This window comes from Bos taurus, chromosome 4 (assembly GCF_002263795.3).
Source record: "Bos taurus isolate L1 Dominette 01449 registration number 42190680 breed Hereford chromosome 4, ARS-UCD2.0, whole genome shotgun sequence".
In the NCBI taxonomy this organism is placed as follows: Eukaryota; Metazoa; Chordata; class Mammalia; order Artiodactyla; family Bovidae; genus Bos; species Bos taurus.
In genome coordinates this window covers 36,434,603-36,453,627 of record NC_037331.1, presented here as the reverse complement: position 1 = coordinate 36,453,627, position 19,025 = coordinate 36,434,603, and the positions used below count along the sequence as shown (strand labels likewise).

The 19,025-nt window shown below is 35.6% G+C and overlaps 1 protein-coding gene across 4 annotated transcripts in view; it reads right to left on the bottom strand.

Moving 5' to 3' along the window:
* SEMA3A (semaphorin 3A) overlaps positions 1 to 19,025 on the bottom strand; it is a 554,797-nt gene that overhangs the window by 184,838 nt on the left and 350,934 nt on the right. For all 4 annotated transcript variants that reach the window (XM_010804145.4, XM_024990793.2, XM_010804147.4 and 1 more), the window contains one exon: positions 1,778 to 1,935. In XM_010804145.4, coding sequence (XP_010802447.1) covers positions 1,778 to 1,935 — 158 coding nt within the window. The remainder of the gene's footprint in view (positions 1 to 1,777; positions 1,936 to 19,025) is intronic.

Genomic DNA, 19,025 nt, shown 5'->3' with positions numbered 1-19,025 from the left:
GCCATATTTTAATTTCAAAATATATCAGTAAGGGCACTGCTGTTTTATGACTGTATGTCAAAAATCAAATTTCTTAATTCACAGTCAGAATTTTAGGGTTTGGGTAACAGAATAAAAGTTATAGGTTTACTGGTATACTCTATTAGAAATAAATCAGCCCTGAAATTAAATCTTTAGTGTATCGTAGGCAACATTCTGCAAACAGAACAAAAGCTTTTTACAATTCTGTTATTTTTAAAAACTTATTGTCCAGTTCATTACAGTTTATAAGAAGTTGAGACACACCACTTTAAAACCCTCAGTATTAAGAAGTAAAACTATGTATGATACTTAGGTGTATAAATACATGTATAAGTGCTGAAGTGTATGTACCCTAAAGGGGCTTCGCTGGTGGCTCACCAGTGAATAATCCACCTGCCAATGCAGGAGATGTGGGTTGGATCCTTCGGTCAGGAAGATATCCTGACCCAGAAAGAAATGACAACCCACTCTAATATTCTTGTCTGGAAAAATCCCATGAACAGAGCAGCCTGGTGGGCTATAGTCCATGGGGTCACAAAAGAGTAGGATAGGACTTAGCCACTAAAGAACAACAGCAATGCACCCTAAAAGGCCTTCCTAGGTGGGTTAGTGGCAAAGACTCCACCTGCCAAAACAGGAGACTCAGGAGATAAGAGGTTGATTGCTGGGTCAGGTCAGGAAGATGCCCTGGAGTAGAAAATGACAACTCACTCCAATATTCTTGCCTGGAAAATTCCATGGATAGAGGAGCCTGGCGGGCTGCAGTCCATGGGGTCACAAAGAGTCAGACGCGACTGAGTGACTAAGCATACATGCACGCATGCATCCTAAAAAGCATGTCACATTTGCACTCTTGGGAAAGCTTGGAAAAAGATCTCTGTTTCTCAGAAAATTTAGACTGGAAATACTAACTGAAAAAATAAATGTTTGACTCAGAGTACAGCATATAGACTCAGTAGCACAATTTCCATTAATTTGTCATCCCATGTTTATTTTCCAACCTATATAGTGTATTAGTTAAATAAGTAATAAATACCAAAATATTAATAATACTTTTTATAATGTGTATTAAAAACTGATAAAGACTAGCATCTAAATGACCACATTTGCAAAAACTGAACACTGAAAACCAATCTCCCAGATCAAGGTTTGGCAAACTTTTTGTTTAAAGGGCTAGATAGTAAATATTCCAGGCTTTCTGATCCAGATGATTTCTATCACAGCTACTCAGCTCTGACATTGTAGAATAAAAGCAGACAGGGACAATATGTAAATGAATTAAGAGTAACTGTGTTCCATTAATAATAAACTTTACAAACATGAGTGACACATCAGATGTATATAATGATTGATGAAGTTTGCATTTTTTGGCAATATAGACAGATGCATAAATTATATATAAATATATATACACATATACCTAGTATATGAAATCAATTATTATACATTTCTAAAATGGTTTAGGTATTTAATTGTATGCAGGAAAAATGATACCACTGTAGAAAAATAAGCTAAAGTTAGCATTTCTTATAATGATCACCGAAAATACTACAATTTCCTTCTCGATGATTTTTATGGTTTACTATATATATTGATTTATAAAAGTCAAATCAGTGCTTTAATTTTATGTGTCTGAAAAGACAAAATATTAATTTGAATAAGTTTTTCAGTTGTCACATAATTAAATAGCTAGAAAATTCTGTATAACTTAAATTGTTTCACTAAAATTATAGTCCATGTATCAGAATAAAGGTACCTTTTGAAAATCCTTGATATTAACCAGGTTGAATGAAAATATATGATCCTTTGCTCCAACATACAGTCTACTCCGTTCCTCATCCAAAAGGAAGGTATGGTAACTGGAGCTGTTGGCCAACCCATTGAAAGTAATCACATTGTTGGATTCCAACATTTCTGCAAGGTAACAAAGCAAGACATTGAGCGTTAATGTGAGGTTTGGTATGAGTACAGACGATTGGCATATGGTAATCTGGCTACTGCCTGCTGTGTTATCAATCAGTGGTTATTCTTTGTGATAGTAAAACTTCACAGGACTCTTTACCTTTCAATGAAATGGAAGTTGTGCTCCCATTAGTGTGCTGATTTCATGTTCAAGATGACATACTCCTACAGAACAAGGGAGAGAAATACCTTGTCCAAATGATTGGTCTGGTGGAATCTCCTTGCATGTGGCAATAAATTAGAATGGTCAGTTTGTATTAAAACATCTTTAACTCTATTAAAATTTGTTTAAGTGGTTTTCATCTGCTCCAAGTCATTGCTAGAAGGATAAGCTTAAGGGCCAACAGAGCAGAGGTACTGTGGGGAAAACAATCTCGTAGACCATTAAAGGTCTCTCTTTAATAAAGAATTTCAGTATGCCTTTTTGATAATTAAATCACTAATTTTCTAATATTTTGTAACTGGCATGTGGATGAGTTTATTTTTTTATGAAAACATTGAGTTAAATTAATTTGCTATGTGATCCCAATTTTTCAGTTTATTGATTTCCAATTTACTTTTGCTGTGAACAGGCAAATACTGAACCTTCAGATACCTTAAGAAAAATATTTTCAAATAGAAAGAACAGTAAATTGTCTTTGCACTAGAAAGGTAATTGCTGATCATCACCAAAGAGGTTTCCTTTATCTGTTTCAACTGAAATTTTATATATAGTGTTTATATAAATACACCCACCACCACCACTCCTGCTGCCACCACCACCACCACAGTCCCCAAATACAAATGTTGGGGACTCTTCGAAATGTGTTCTGAATCAGTGATTCTGCTTTTTACCACGCATGCATAGTAGAAATTTTCATCAGCACCCATAAAATGTAGAATGTGCCTTCCAAGGAATGAAAGCAGAAATGAAGACCTTTCCTCTGTCCCAGACCTACCCCAGGACACTAGTCACTCAATAATCTGCCTTGTTTTATCTTTTTACTTCCTTTTCCATCTCATCAAAAGAATATTTTAATAAAGAACAAAGTTCAAAATTCTTAACTTGGCATCAAAGTTCAGATAAACACCATTTGAGTTTAAACCCCACCTCAGTACTCTTTCTCATGCCCACCACAGGGCAGGAAAACACACTCCATAGTCATCCACTTATTAGCCTTTCCTGACATTGTTCCTGACACCTACAACTATATGCTTCCTAGAGAAAAGAGCATCACTCTTCCAAGCTAGTTCAGATGAAACCCCTAACAGATTCACACAGAATTAATTTCTTTGTAATATTTTCCTTTAATTACTTATAGCCTGCATCACAGTGTCAATTATTACCATCATTCATATAAATGAATTACATACCAGAATTAATAAGAAAACATATAGTTAATAGCTTATTATCCACAAATCACATGGTTTCTTTTATATAGTACTGGGTCAATACATATTAAATGGAATGTCTATCTATATCTACCTACCTAACTACCCATCTTGCATGCAAAACTGTAATAATTGTTAATAAATTGTTAAAAGATGCTTTTCAAATTTCTTCATGAGAAACAGTACACTACTGGTTTATCTTATTTCGTCCTCAACTTATGACTAAAAAAAAAAAAAAAAAAAAGGAAGGAAAGAAGAATAGAAGGCAGGAGGAAAAGCAGAAACAGATCAAGGGAAAGAGACTTATTCATGTGAGGCATATCTGAAATAAATGAGTGCTATTAGTCTCCAAAGAGAAAGAACAAAGAATCCACCATGCAGTATATGAAGGTAAATATAAGTCAATATAAGACAGAAATTTCAGGCACTCTGAGCTGTGTGAGGATGGAAAGACCTATACCAGAGACATGGGCTGTATCACTGGATATGCTCATGTACTAATTGACTATATACAGAGCTCTGTTTATCAAACAGAATAGATGACCTTCACTCTTTTTTCCAATTCTAATCTCTAATTCTATCCTAACACCAGAGAGACCAAACTACAGGTAGCTAGGCAAACTGAAAAAAGTTTTAAAAGCCTGCTGAGTCTAAAGCAAGACAATTACATAGATATTAATCATCAAGAGGGTCATTTAAGAGACTGATTGATTTTAATTGGACACGCATAGAAACCATGTAAGAGACCTCTAAACATGAAGTGGAAAAGCAGTGGGAAGACAACTAATATAGCTATAGAATATGGAGTTATAGCTGTAGGTGAAAACACAAGCACGGCCACAGTACTTACAGGGTGTGTAAACTTAGATGAGTTCTTTTCATTACTTAGGCCTCAGGGTTTAGAAAAAAGGGGTTAATAATAAGTCTCCCAAGAGTTATTACAAAGGTGAAATTAAATAATTCTTCTTGACTACAAGTAGGAAATCAGGGAAGATGGAGCTGACTGAAAGAAGTACTTTTCCACTATCTCATCAAGTGTACTAATTTGTTAGTGTCAGTAACTGTGTATGGTTAAGGAATAAATAAGAAGAGCAGTAACTCCTTGGTTTACATTGGTTTTTGTTCGCCAATTTCTGTATGTTGGCTGCACTCTAAATAATAAAAATAATGACTTTCTATATCATTTATTGTTGTTGTTCAGTCACTCTGTCATGTCTGAATCTTTGTGACCCCATGGACTCCCACATGGCAGGCTTCCCTGTCCTTCACCAGCTCCCAGAGCTTGCTCAAACTTAAGTCTATTGAGGCGGTGATGCCATCCAATCATTTCATTCTCTGTCGTCCCCTTCTCTTCCTGCCTTCGATCTTTCCCAGCATCAGGGTCTTTTCTAATGAGTCAGCTCTTCACACCAGCTGACTGGAAAGTACTGGATTACTAGAGCTACAACTTCAGCATCAGTCCTTCCAATGAATACTCAGGATTGATTTCCTTTACGATTGACTGGTTTGATCTTGCAGTCCAAGGGACTCTCAAGAGTCTTGTCAAACACCACAGTTCAAAAGCATCAATTCTCCGGCGCTCAGCCTTCTTTATGGTCCAATTCTCACATCCATACGTGACTACTGGAAAAACCATAGCTTTGACTATATGGACTTTTGTTGGTAAAGTAATATCTCTGCTTTTTAACATGCTATCTAGCTTTCTCATAGATTTTCTTCCAAGGAGCAAGTATCTTTTAATTTCATGACTGTAGTCACCATCTGCAGTGATTTTAGAGCCCAAGAAAATACAAGCTCTCACTCTTTGCCTTGTTTTCCCATCTATTTGAGATGAAATGAGGGACCAGAAGCCATGATTGTAGTTTTTTGAATGTTGAGTTTTAAGCCAACTTTTTCACTCTCTTCTCTCACTTTCTTCAAGAGGTTCTTTAATTCTTCTTTGCTTTCTGCCATAAGGACACTGTCATTTGCATTTCTGAGGTTATTGATATTTCTCCCAGCAATCTTGATTGCAGCTTGTGCTTCATGCAGCCCAGCATTTCACATGATGTACTCTGCATATAAGTTAAATAAGCAAGATGACAATATACAGCCTTGAAGTACTCCTTTCCCATGTTGGAACCAGTTGATTGTTTCATGACTGGTTCTAACTGTTGCTTCTTGACTTGCATACAGGTTTCTCTGGAGTCAGATAAAGTGGTCTGGTATTCCCATGTCTTGAAGAATTTTCCACTGTTTGTTGTGATCCACAGTTAAAGGATTTGTATAGTCCATGTAGCAGATGTTTTTATGGAAATCTCTTGGTTTTTCTATAATCCAGTCAATGTTGGCAATTTGACCTCTGGTTCCTCTGCCTTTTCTAAATCCAGCTTGAACATCTGGGAGTTCTCAGTTCATGTACTGTTGAAGCCTGGCTTGAAGAATCTTGAGAATCACTTTGCCAGTGTATGAAATGAGTGCAATTGTGTGGTAGTTTAAACATTCTTTGGCATTGCCTTTCTTTGAGATTGGAATGAAAACTGACCTTTTCCAGTCCTCAGGCCACTGCTAGTTTTCAGTATTTGCTGGCATATTGAATGCAGCACTTTCACAGCATCATCTTTTAGGATTTGAAATAGTTCAGCTGGAATTCCATCATCTCCACTAGCTTTGCTCATAGTGATGCTTCTTAAGGCCCATTTGACTTTACAATCCAGGATGTTGGCTCTAGGTGACTGATCACACCATCATGGTTATCTGCATCATTAAGGGTTTTTTTTTTTTTTGGTATAGTTCTGTATATTCTTGCCACCTCTTCTTAATATCTTCTGCTTCTGTTAGGTTTATACTTTTTTTTGTCCTTCATTTTTCCCATCTTTGTATGAAATGTTCCCTCAGTATTTCTAATTTTCTGGAAGAGATCTCTAGTCTTTCACATCCTGTTCTTTTCCTATATTTCTTTGCATTGTTGACTTAGCAAGGCTTTCTTATATCTCCTTGCTATTCTTTTGAACTCTCCATTCAGATGGGTATATCTTTCCTTTTCTCCTTTACCTTTAGTTTTGCTTCTTTTCTCAGCTATTTGTAAGGCCTCCTCAGACAACCATTTTGCCGTCTTACATTTCTTTTCCTTGGGAGTGGTTTTGATCATTGCCTCCTGTACAATGTTATGAACTCCATTCACAGTTCTTCAGGTACTCTGTCTATCAGATCTAAGCCCTTGAATCTATTTGTCTCTTCCACTATATTATCGTAAGGAACTGGATTTAGGTAATACCTGAATGGCGTAGTGTTTTTCCCTACTTTCTTCAATTTAAGTCTGAATTTGGCAATACCATAATTCCAAATAATGAAAATATTCATACAACTGAAAAATGTTACATGTTGAATTTTATAAATTAAGCTTAGGGAGAATTAGTGGTTTCTATGCACTGACAACTTAAGAGAAAAGACTTTAGTCATTTATGTGTGAAATCACTCTGTAAACAAACTACACTTAAAAAATGTTTCTGCTGGATCATTTCATTAAACAAAAAGACAATATTCTCCTGGAGTACAGGTTGGCAGCTGTTTTACATTCTTTGAAGGTACTTAATTTTGCCTCATCATTTCTTTTGCTGCTAATTCCTTACACGTTCCTGTGTATCAGGGATTTTATCCATCACTTCATAACAGAGAAGAATCTTTCTGAGACCTTCTTGGCATTGAGCCAGGGCAAATTCTGGATTGCTTAGATTATCTCACCTCTTCTCAGGGTAAAAAAAATCTAGGTTAAAATTAGAGACTCTTTCCTTAAGTCTATATTTCACATTTTAAAACAGTCTGTTCTCATTTATGGTTTTTAAATTATAAGCTTATGATTTTATTTTTTATATATGTTGACATATTAAGTTGCAGTTGATTTTAACTTCAATTTTGACTTTACTCTTTTAGAATCAAAGAACTTTAGATGTTTCTTTTCAGCCACTTTAATGTACATTTTACCATTACACAAACTAGCTTTGAAATTAATATACAGTAATATGAGACATTTAATACCCTACTATGTTCTTACATCTTGCCTATGTTCACATTTCGTCAACAACAGCTATTCATTATAGAAAGACATAAATTTCTATAGAATCAACTTGACTTCGGTGAATCCTAGTAGACAAAGCATATAAAGGCACTAATTCATCTTGGGTACAATTCAATTTTTCCCTCATTTAAACATTATTTTACCTTCTACGTGCCATGTCGACCATAAAGAAAAGCAAATGCAGGACTGTAATCAAAAGTGCTATTTCAGACAAGCACTTTTAATAAACTATGTATTCTTATATTTTTAAGATAATTAAGAAAACATTCTGTTTATTCCAGATTCAACAAATGACTTAGTGTTTATATGCTTTGTTTAACGACAAATGAAAGGTAAACTGGTCATAAAACTATAAGCAAATAGTTTGTGTTCAATAATTGCTACCTAAGACATGCTATATATAAGGCAATATAGACAATAAGTGTAAGTTTACACATGTTCTGGAAGGAGAACTGATTCATATAACTTCAAGCAGCATGATTTTCAATTATAAATAGATTGCATTCTCTGTGATGTATTACTAAAAATCTTATGGATCTTCTGAAATTCAAGACACAAAGTCCACGTGATAAGATTTTTAAAAATCTAACATTATGCAGCAAAAGGAGAGAAGAAATTTTTCTTGTTCTGTCCTTCAGTCAGAATATCCTATCAAAATAGTCATGGGTGAAGACCCATGATTTTTTTCCTAATGAGTAAATTCTCATTTTCATTCAACTTATTTATTTATAAATTTTTAGATTTGCCTTTTCCCCTTGAATCCATCAGGATATCTAATGCAACTCTGAATAGAGAAAAAACAAATTTAGATGTCACTATCAGTACATTATTTAAAATACTAAAAAATTATTTTATAAGTTAGTGCTCTTCTTGTGTATGTAACATATGAAAAGAAAAAAGGTGAGAAAATTTACATCAAAATCACATCTGTCGATTCAGCTCTACATAATAAAGTTGTATAGTTCCTGTGCTGTCCTGATTATCTTTAGGGTAAGCACCGATTTACATAGATGACTGCATTACAATGACCAGATCAAATTTCAAAAACACAGTGAAATGAATACTGATTTCCTAATGCAAGATTATCCAGAACTAGAGTTTTTATAACTGGAAAGAGAACTGCTGTACACTTGAACTTCATATCGAAACAACAGTCATCCTGTTCTCTATACTTCTGACTTCTATGACATTTCTATTTCTATTTCTCTCCTCCTCCCTTTCTTCCTTCCTTCCAAAACCCACCCTTCTCTTAATTTTATAGCATGAAAGGTAATGGGACCCCACCAGTTGCTGTTCTCTAATGAATTGCCTGTATTCACTGAAGGCTTTAGGCTTATGTCCTTTTTCCATGGCTTGAACTTTGTCCTTTGCACAGAACAAAGATCCTATTTAATGCAGTCAAAATTTGGGTCTGTACAATGCCAAAATATTTTGACTAAATGGTGGCACATTCAGATATTTGTAAATATGGGAAAGTTCATTGAGGTCCCAAATTTGAGAGTATTTCGGTGCTTCCTAGAGTATTTAAATTTCCAAAAGAGAAATGAGGGCTGAAATGAAAGATGACAACTTTTTGTTGCCCTATAAAAACAGAACAATAGAATAAGTGCTATTTACTATTATTTTCATTTATACAAAGAAGATAAGGAATTTTATTTAACTAACAAAAAGTTTAGGAAGGACCAAAAATACACAATAAATTTTAGAGATTAATAAAGTTATATTGTAGAAAAAGTCATCTTTTTTTTTTACTTTGTTTCATCGAGGACTGGTTTTTAGAACTTAATGTGGAGAAGGGTGGTAGCTTTCTCCAGACTTCTATTTGGGAAGTGCTGAAGGCAATGGCACCCCACTCCAGTACTCTTGCCTGGAGAATCCCATGGACGGAGGAGCCTGGAAGGCTGCAGTCCATGGGGTCGCTGAGGGTCAGACACGACTGAGCGACTTCACTTTCACTTTTCACTTTCATGCATTGGAGAAGGAAATGGCAACCCACTCCAGTGTTCTTGCCTGGAGAATCCCAGGGACGGGGGAGCCTGGTGGGCTGCCATCTGTGGGGTCGTGCAGAGTCGGACACGACTGAAGCGACTTAGCAGCAGCAGCAGCTCTAAGATAAACTGTAGAGAATGAACTCTACTCGGAGCATTTCTGGCCACTGCATCTTGTCATTGAACCAACAAACCCCAATGTTAGTGAGCTCTACATGCTATTATTTATTTGATGGTGCTGAGAATATTTTCTCAATTTACCAAGTTTGGTCCAATGTATTGTTTGAATATACTTAGAAAAAAAATCTATCTTAGATAACAGGTAGACTCAAAATGTACATCCAGTTTAAACATACTGGTCTGAAGGTCACTTTTACCCTAACGAATTTGCTACTTTCTCTAGCTTGTGCCAGAGGCCACAACACTTTATAAAACACAACCTCATGACCTTTGCCTAGAATATTTCTTCAAGTTCTCCTTTCAATGCATTTCTTTGTATTTGCCAACAGTCTGATCTCTGATATTAGTCTCCATCACACTGACATGATACCAAGACTGTCTTCTGCCAGATATTTCTTATTTATAGTTGACTTGAATACATCAACCTTTTTTGACTTAGATAGACCCCTTGATCAAGGTTCTGGGTACTCACACGAGCTTTGGACAAGTAAAGGTTCATGATCAGCCCAAACCCAGATTCTATGCTTCTAGACCCATAATTCACAAGTGCCCTGAACCACATTGTCAGGGAGGGACAAGAGATTTTCCCTTCAATACACTATAAAATATCAAGAGCAGGCCTCTCTGTGATAGAAATCTACTCCCACTTTTTCTCATGTGAGAAATATTTGTGGAAAGTAAGTTTTTCACAATCTACTCTGATGATTCACATTTTTTATTTGAATCATTCAACTACTAATTCAACAAGCATCCATCTAGTGCTTATTATGTGTAACACGTAGACACTGACTATGAAGTATGAAGACTAATAAAACTTTGATTGAAAGTAGACAAATGCCCTCAGGGAAGCAAAAACTAAATGAACAACAATCACAGAGAGAATAGTAAGAGCTGAGGAAGTTTATAGAAAGGATAAATTAATGCTACCAGAAGAAGTGGGTAATACTTAGAGAAAGTTTGGCAATTAAGCCTGGCCTTAAAAATGTACAGGGCAGTATAAAGGGGTAAAATGGAACATTTCATTCAGAGGACATGAAAAACAGCCAGGAGAAAGAAGAGAAAATACAAAAGAAATAAATTTTCAGTGTCTATTATGTGCCAAAAAGCTGTTGAATGATTTATTAATATATTAATTCAAGCCCTGAAACATTTTAAGGTGGAAACTTTTATTTCCATTTTTTCTCATGGAGAAATTGATTCAGATACATATTGGGAATATCTTAGGTCATAGAGTTCATGAGATGGAATCAAGATTTCAGTTCCCAACACCAGAGGCCAGACTGTCTTACTCTGCACCACCTCTAAGAAGGAGGAATTTTTGAGAATACTAAGAACTGATCATTAAAAAGAAAAGAGAGAAATATAAGAATATACTTTGGAAAATACTTAGACTGATTGTTGAGAAGTTTGGTTACCTCTCACTATCACATAATTCACCTTAGTTAATAGTTTCTTAAATATTTACATTATTTTATTTACTCTGTACTTGGTCTTTTTATACAATAATAACTCTGTTTATAATCTTATCTACAAGTATAGCTTTCATCACAAGCAGTATTTTGATATGTCTCATATGTATATCTTCCAAGACAGATTTCCCCCCAAAAGCCAAACAAAGGTTTACTGCTGCTGCTGCTGCTAAGTTGCTTCAGTCGTGTCCGACTCTGTGTGACCCCATAGACGGTAGCCCACCAGGCTCCCCGTCCCTGGGATCCTCCAGGCACGAACACTGAAGTGGGTTGCCATTTCCTTCTCCAATGCATGAAAGTGAAAAAGGAAAGTGAAGTCGCTCAGTCGTGTCTGACCCTTCGTGACCCCATGGACTGCAGCCTACCACACTCCTCCGCCCATGGGATTTTCCAGGCAAGAGTACTGGAATGGGGTGCCATTGCCTTCTCCAAAGGTTTACTGCTGCTGCTGCTGCTGTTGCCTCAGTCGTGTCCAACTCTGTGCGACCCCATAGACGGCAGCCCACCAGGCCCCGCCGTCCCTGGGATTCTCTAGGCAAGAACACTGGAGTGGGTTGCCATTTCCTCCTCCAATGCATGAAAGTGAAAAGTGAAAGTGAAGTCGCTCAGTCGTGTCTGACTCTTAGCGACCCCATGGACTGCAGCCTACCAGGCTCCTCCATCCATGGGATTTTCCAGGCAAGAGTACTGGAGTGGGGTGCCATTGCCTTCTCCCTCAAAAGTTTACTAGTAACCTCTATTTAGTTATTGCACAAATATCTCAGAGTTTGCATGACTTGGTTAGAACTCACTCCTTTTTCTTTTTTCCATTGGTATCATCACTTTTTGGTTCATTTTAAAACTGGATACAAGTGTCACTCATCCAAACAATCGTACAAACCAGAGCCTCTTCATCATCCACAGACCGTTTCCATCACTTCAGTTTGGTTCAGTGCTATAATATCTCCTATAGTTTCCTCTGCTTATATCCTCACTGCCACAGTTTAATTCCTTATAATTTCATCTTTTGATTATACTAATTATCTTCTAACAGAACTTTCTTTGTAAGGTTACAACATTCATGTTATGCATTGCCTCTAGAATAATCTTTATACAAAATAAATACGACACACTCCTGGTAAAGTTGAGAAAAAGTCACTCTTAACTTTATCCCCTTCCCTTGAATCTCACCTTACAAAAAGAAGAAAATAGAGGGGAAAATATTCAGAGGAAATGCACTCATAGAATATCAAACCATGAGTAGTTAAGAGAATACATCCAAAATAGTGGAGCATGAAATATTTTGAGATAAAATGCTGAACTACAGCAATAACTACACATAATTAGTAACCAAAGTATTAACAAATCACAAACCTTCTAGCCATAAATGCTTTATTATATAAACAAGTTGTAGGGGTATATATGACTATAAAATTATTGGAAAATATCCATAAAAATTGAAAGTACCACTAACACACAAAATATCATCTTAACTAACATTTGTATGCCAAGTACTGTTCTAATAACACACTGTACACAGTACTTATTGTGTGTGTATTACCCTCCCACTCAAGGAAATCACTGTGGATAAACCACAGTGAAGGTAGGCGTGGAAAGTGTGAACACTAGACTACTCCCCAGTGTCTTTGATGGGGTTTCATAAGACACACACCAACTGCAAAATATGAAAGAGTAAAGAATATATTTTCCTAGAAGAAAATGTATTTAAAAATTTGAAGCTTGTTTTCAAGTAAAAATAACAATTGTATACTGTGAACTCCTCGAGCTCACTCTCACTGTTATAAAGAGATAGAAAGTTGACCAAAATGCAACCAAAAAACATAGAAAAGAGGAATTGACATGGAAAAGAGAGTTAGACTGTTTTGTTGCCAAAGCTCCACAGTAATAACAAAATCAAATTTTCATTAAAAGAGGCAAAATTTATTAATGAGAAGATAATAAGAATGGATGATAGGAAATAAAACCTTAAAATCCTAAAAATAAACATATCTGCAGACTGAAATGTTACCATTTTCCAGGAAAATCTAATCTATTAGAGGATCAATTATGGAACTTACTAAACAAAGGAAGAATATATGTGAAATCCATGAATAAAACTCAGTCATCTATTGAAGTTATCAAGTAGGCTGTATCCTTATTCAAAACAACATTGTTTGCCAGAAATCAAAAAAAGGAATTTGTGCAAATATCCAATTGAAAACATACTTGACTCAATAAGTTTATACCCAGTAAGAAAGACAGTATCAGACATTCTCAAACATGCAAGATTTAAGGAGACAGACCATCCACTCACTCAAGAGACTACAGCAACAAGAGTTTCTTAGTAATATATTCATTCAAACAAGGAATGAATCAAATTTAAAAGCACAGATATTAGATCATTTATCTCTTTAAAACCTGTTTAGAAATTTCCAACACATGATTTGAGCTCTTAGCATTTTCCACATATTTTGGGGCTCATTTACCAATAGATTGTGGGTAAGTGTATGTATCCTATATTTTACACACATACATGCATATGTATTAACAGAATGGCTACCAGTCACCCCAGTGGCCTACACTCTATAGTCACCACTGCTTAGAATGTCTTCTGTTTCCCAATGGTTGCCATCTTCCACCCGAACTTACCATGTGAATCTACTCAGATTCCAGGATCTAGGTTAATTCTCTCCTGTGAATTCTCCAACCTTCTAAGGGACAGTATACCATGCCTTCCTTTGTGAAAGAGTATCATGTAATAATGTAAGTTAATCACTGCTTTATCTTTTTAGCTCCATTTCTAGAGTTAAAACATTCTGCTTTTTCTTATCTTTGTGTTCCTAGTCCTAGAATCTTTCCCTGGTATATAACTAGTGTTGGCACATAGAAATATTTGTCTCAGTAAATAGTATTTGCAACAGCTTTTACAAAATATAGCAAAAACACAGAAAAAGTAAATGTAATAACAAACTTCTAGGAATAAGCAGTATATATTTTATGTCAGAGTATACACTGGCTTTTCTAATTACATTCAAATAACCAATAAAATCATGCCATCTAAACCCTGAATTATTTATAACATGGCTATAAAATGGCTATTTTTAAAAATTCTATGTGTCAGGCACTGTTATGGTCATTTGACATATAAAAATCATGACTACAGTTTGATTTTGGAGTTGTATTTAATCAGTAATATTAAACACAGTAACTATTACAATAGCAATAGTTTATTGCTACAGTTTATGCCAATAATTTAACTGATCCTGTTTCTTAAACTTCTCATTTTAATATAGTCTTCAAGGCATCATTATAAAATTGACCAGAGCCAATTTCAAAAATATTTCTTTTTTTTTAAAGTACCTACACCCACCACCATTACCTTTGCCCTGTCTCCCTAATAAAAGTCACAGTTCCTAATGTTCCTTTGCAACCTTGTTTTAAGCCACAATTCTATCAGAAATGGCCAATTTACTCTTCTCTAAATCTAGGCTGCCCTCTCCTTTTTCTAGTTTACCTTTCAGGTTCTTATGCTTCAAGGTACAGTTAGTAGCCATCTCTCCCATAAAGGCCTTGAGACTTAGCAGGTATTACTCCTCCTCTGATGCTCCATACATTTTAAGCATAATACACAGTAATGCATTAATTGTGTGCCACGTGTATGGATGGGGAGTAGAATATGTTTTTAGTTCTTTTAGATGTCAAGTTAGCATGGTGGCATATGTGTCTAATTATCTGAATAGTTAGTGAGTTAGATATTTAGAAGGATCTTTTGATTATAGTCTGATTGCCTCCATTTACAAAAAGTCATGAGTGATTTTACCATTAACAGTTGCAGAGGCCAAGTTTAAATTCAGATCTCCAAGCTCTCAGTTCAATGCTCTTTTTAAATAAATTTCTAGAAAAACTGTGACTTCAGTTGTTTTGCTTTATTTTTGCTGCCTGATCCCTGATGTCAGTAAATTTTGGGCACAATGATATGCTTAAAAAAATGTTGCAAATAATTTACAAAATAACTAATGCATAATTTTAACTTTTAATTCTCCTTGGAAAAATGAAAAAAAGTTTAAATGTTATTATTACATTAACTAAATGTCTCAATGTGGACAAAAAAAATTTAATACAAAGATACATAATAATTGATCACTCATTTCTGTGCAAGATCATTAGAAAAGATTTAGAACTGAAAAGCAGATACTTCTTTTACAACTCACATCAGTGTAACTTGGTGCTCTTGAGTGATGGGCTAGTAATCGAGGAATATAATTTTTGTTCTCTAATCTGTCTTTTGTCTTATTTGTAAGGCTCCTCTACAGGCATGTTTCCATTATTAATCAGCTCACCAGAAAGTGTTCCTTAAATGCCTATGAGTAAGCAATGCAACACTAGCAAAGTTAAAAAACAGGAGGTTTAATTTAATAAATATCATCAAAAGTTTGGTTTTTCAGGCTGTCTTATTTATGTATACCACAACATATGTATCAGTGTGTTCTTCAAGTAATTAGCATTTCCCTACAAGACTATATGAAAGCAAACTTAGATTCTGACACTTAAACATTAAATATTTCATTTTCCTGTAAGAAAATTGTGTAATATAGTCACATATGGAGTATTAAATACTTATAAATTGCTTAGCCACCTATTATTTGATGTGTATGCACACTCTAAGAATTTTTTTAAACTGTTTAATAATAATTTGAATTACCTTAACACAGAGCAAATGAGTTTTTAAGAAATAAATTGAGTAATTAGTATTTTCCATTATTTCCATCCCAAGACACATTTATGACAACAAAAAAATTTTCCTTACTCACTGATAAAAATTGGTACGGCTAAGTGTGAACTTATTGGAGAATATATGTAATTCAATGTTTGTGGGTGACCCTTTGAAGCTGAGACAAAACTTTATTTAATTCCCAGAGTTTGGAGGAAAAGAGAAAGTCATAAGGAAGACCAGGAGATGATGTGAATTTTATCAAGGGTCAATAAAATGAATAAATCAGAGAAGCAGTTGTGTGTGGCTGTGAGCTGCTGCTGCTGCTAAGTCACTTCAGTCGTATCCAACTCTGTGCGACCCCATAGACGGCAGCCCACCAGGCTCCCCGTCCCTGAGATTCTCCAGGCAAGAACACTGGAGTGGGTTGCCATTTCCTTCTCCAATGCATGAAAGTTAAAAGTGAAAGTGAAGTCGCTCAGTCGTATTCGACTCCCAGCGACCCCATGGACTGCAGCCTACCAGGCCCCTCCATCCATAGGATCTTCCAGGCAAGAGTACTGGAGTGGGGTGCCTTGCCTTCTCCAGTGGCTGTGAGCAGGAATTACCTAAACCCTAGATGTGGCTAACAGAAGTGTTTGCTATGCTTATCAAATGAATGATGGATTTCTGATTAGGTGGATAAAATAAATATGTTCATCATGTGTAATAGTGCATGTGAGTCAAATAACTCATAATTTATCCTGTTATCCTTACTATTTCTAGTTTTTTCTATCTCTAAACTACATAGTATCTGAGTACCACAAACAAATGCAATGTAAGTTTGTCAGCTGAAAAGTAGAAATTGTTCACCTGAGATGCTTTTTTTGGTTTTTTTTTGGGGGGGGGGATGGGAGAGGAGGGAAGGTGTTCGTATGACATTTTGCTGCTATTGTTCAGTCATTAAGTTGTGTCCAACTCTGTGGCTCCATGGACTGTATGTAGCCTGCCAGGCTCCTCTATTCATGGGATTTCCCAGGCAAGAATATTGCAGGGGGTTGCTGTTTCCTTCTCAAGGAGATCTCCCTGACCCAGGGAAGGAAATTGCGTCTCCTGTATTGGCAGGTGGATTGTTCACAATTGAGTCTCCTCAGAAGCCCTCAAATGACATATTCCACTTCTATAACTAGGATAAATATAGATTCTGATTATGAAGGCTTATGGATTCCTTAAAACAGGATTTTGTTTGAATCAGATTTCCCTGCAGAAGGGTAGGAGGGAGAGGTGAGAGGATGGTGTTGAAAACCAGTGAACTCAGAGTCTTTAGATGAAGCCATACAATGCATTCTGGGGACTTCCTTATCATAGTGACAATAACGTACTATTTATGATGGAACGCCACAAGTATTTTTCCCCTAATGATGTATTTAGTTTTGGAGTTAACACATTTCAAAACTAATTAAGCAATGGAAGTCAGATGCCCTAATCAAGTTGGTTCATAATAATTCATTGACATTTTATAATCTCTCTACATACACAAATAAAAAGGAGATAAATTGATCAGTTTAAATTATTCTACTCTCTTTTCCAAACACACCCTGCTGTAAATATACTCTAAGATTGGGTCATGGTTATAACTAGTCTAGGATTAAAATTAAATATAATGTGAGACAGGTTTGGTTTAAGAGCTAAAAGGACAACTAAGTGGTTCCCTAGGATGAAGCTAAAACTCCAATTTGTTTATGGAAAATTCTTGCTCTCCCAGGGCCCATTAAATCAAGATCATCTCTGGGCTGGACAGGACAGCACACACTAAAGATTATCTAGACCAACACAGGACACACAGATATTTATCCCCACAAAGACAAACAACTAATTCAGAACCAGATTTGCTTCTTTTTTTAAGAGTAGGCAAACAAAAAAAGTAGCTTATGTCTTCTTTAAACTTCCTTCTATACTTGCCCAAAAACTGCAGCTGTTTTCCTCTTTAAAAATAAGAAAAGAAAAAACAAAACAAGGCACTAATATCAATGTTACAATGATAAGTTATAAACACTGTTTAGAGTGAAACTCGATATCCCTTTAATCCACACTGACCACAACACACATGCAAAATGAGACTCAAAATGAGTCTGAATGCAGAGAATAGCAGGAGTAAAATTTGCCTTTAGACCTGCAATGAGACAAAGTGTGTGTGAGAGCTGTTCAGTCCTAATATAACCCTAGGGGTAGATCAACGTGAGCAATGAAAAGATCCCTGATATCTTGATTCTTTCATTTTCCTGATACTTGTTTATTTTGCATGTAAATAGTTAATAGACGATTTTCTTTGTCAATCATGTCTTTATAATAATACTGTTATTACTAAACTTTTAGTAATAAAAGTCATGTCCAACTCTTTGTGACTCCATGGACTGTATAGTCCATGGAATTCTCTAGGCCAGAACACTGGAGTGGGTAGCCTTTCCCTTCTCCAGGCGCTCTTCCCAACCCAGGGATCAAACCCAGGTCTCCCACATTGCAGGCAGATTCTTTACCAGCTGGGCCACAAGGTAAACCCAAGAATACTGGAGTGGGTAGCCTACCCTTCTCCAACAGATCTTCCCAAATGAGGAATTGAACCAGGGTCCCCTGCATTGCAGGTGGATTCTTTACCAACTGAGCTATCAGGGAAGACTATGTCTTTACAACAATACTGTTATTACTAATTCTTTTTTTCCCAAATGAGGAATTGAACCAGGGTCTCCTGCATTGCAGGTGGATTCTTTACCAACTGAGCTATCAGAGAAGGCCATGTCTTTACAACAATACTGTTATTACTAAATTTTTGATTAAATGATAGAAATAATTTTATAAACTAAAATTGGAGCATGTTTATTCCTTAAAAATATTATATTTTTTCTATTCAAATTAATAAATTGTTATGAAAATAACAACCTATGTACCTACACCTCACAAACCTAGCTTTAAAGGATTATGTATTTTATTGTGTCTCTAAGCAGCAATGTATTTTCAACAAGGCTTCCAAGATTTTTTAAATTTAATTTTATATTAATCTTGTAATGACCTTATGTAAAATAGGCACTTGTTTTTTATTAGGCTAAATGCCACTACTGATAAAACTCAAAAAGTAATAGAAACCAGTATAATTACAAAATTGAGAGAGATTTTCTAGCTTTTCCCAAAAATAGCTGTTGCTTTATCATTTCTAAGCGCTCAGTGAGAAGAAATTACTTCTTTAAAAAAATCAAGAAATCAGTTTAAAAGTTCATAGTTGAGTTTGTTTGATGAACATAATGACTTCCACC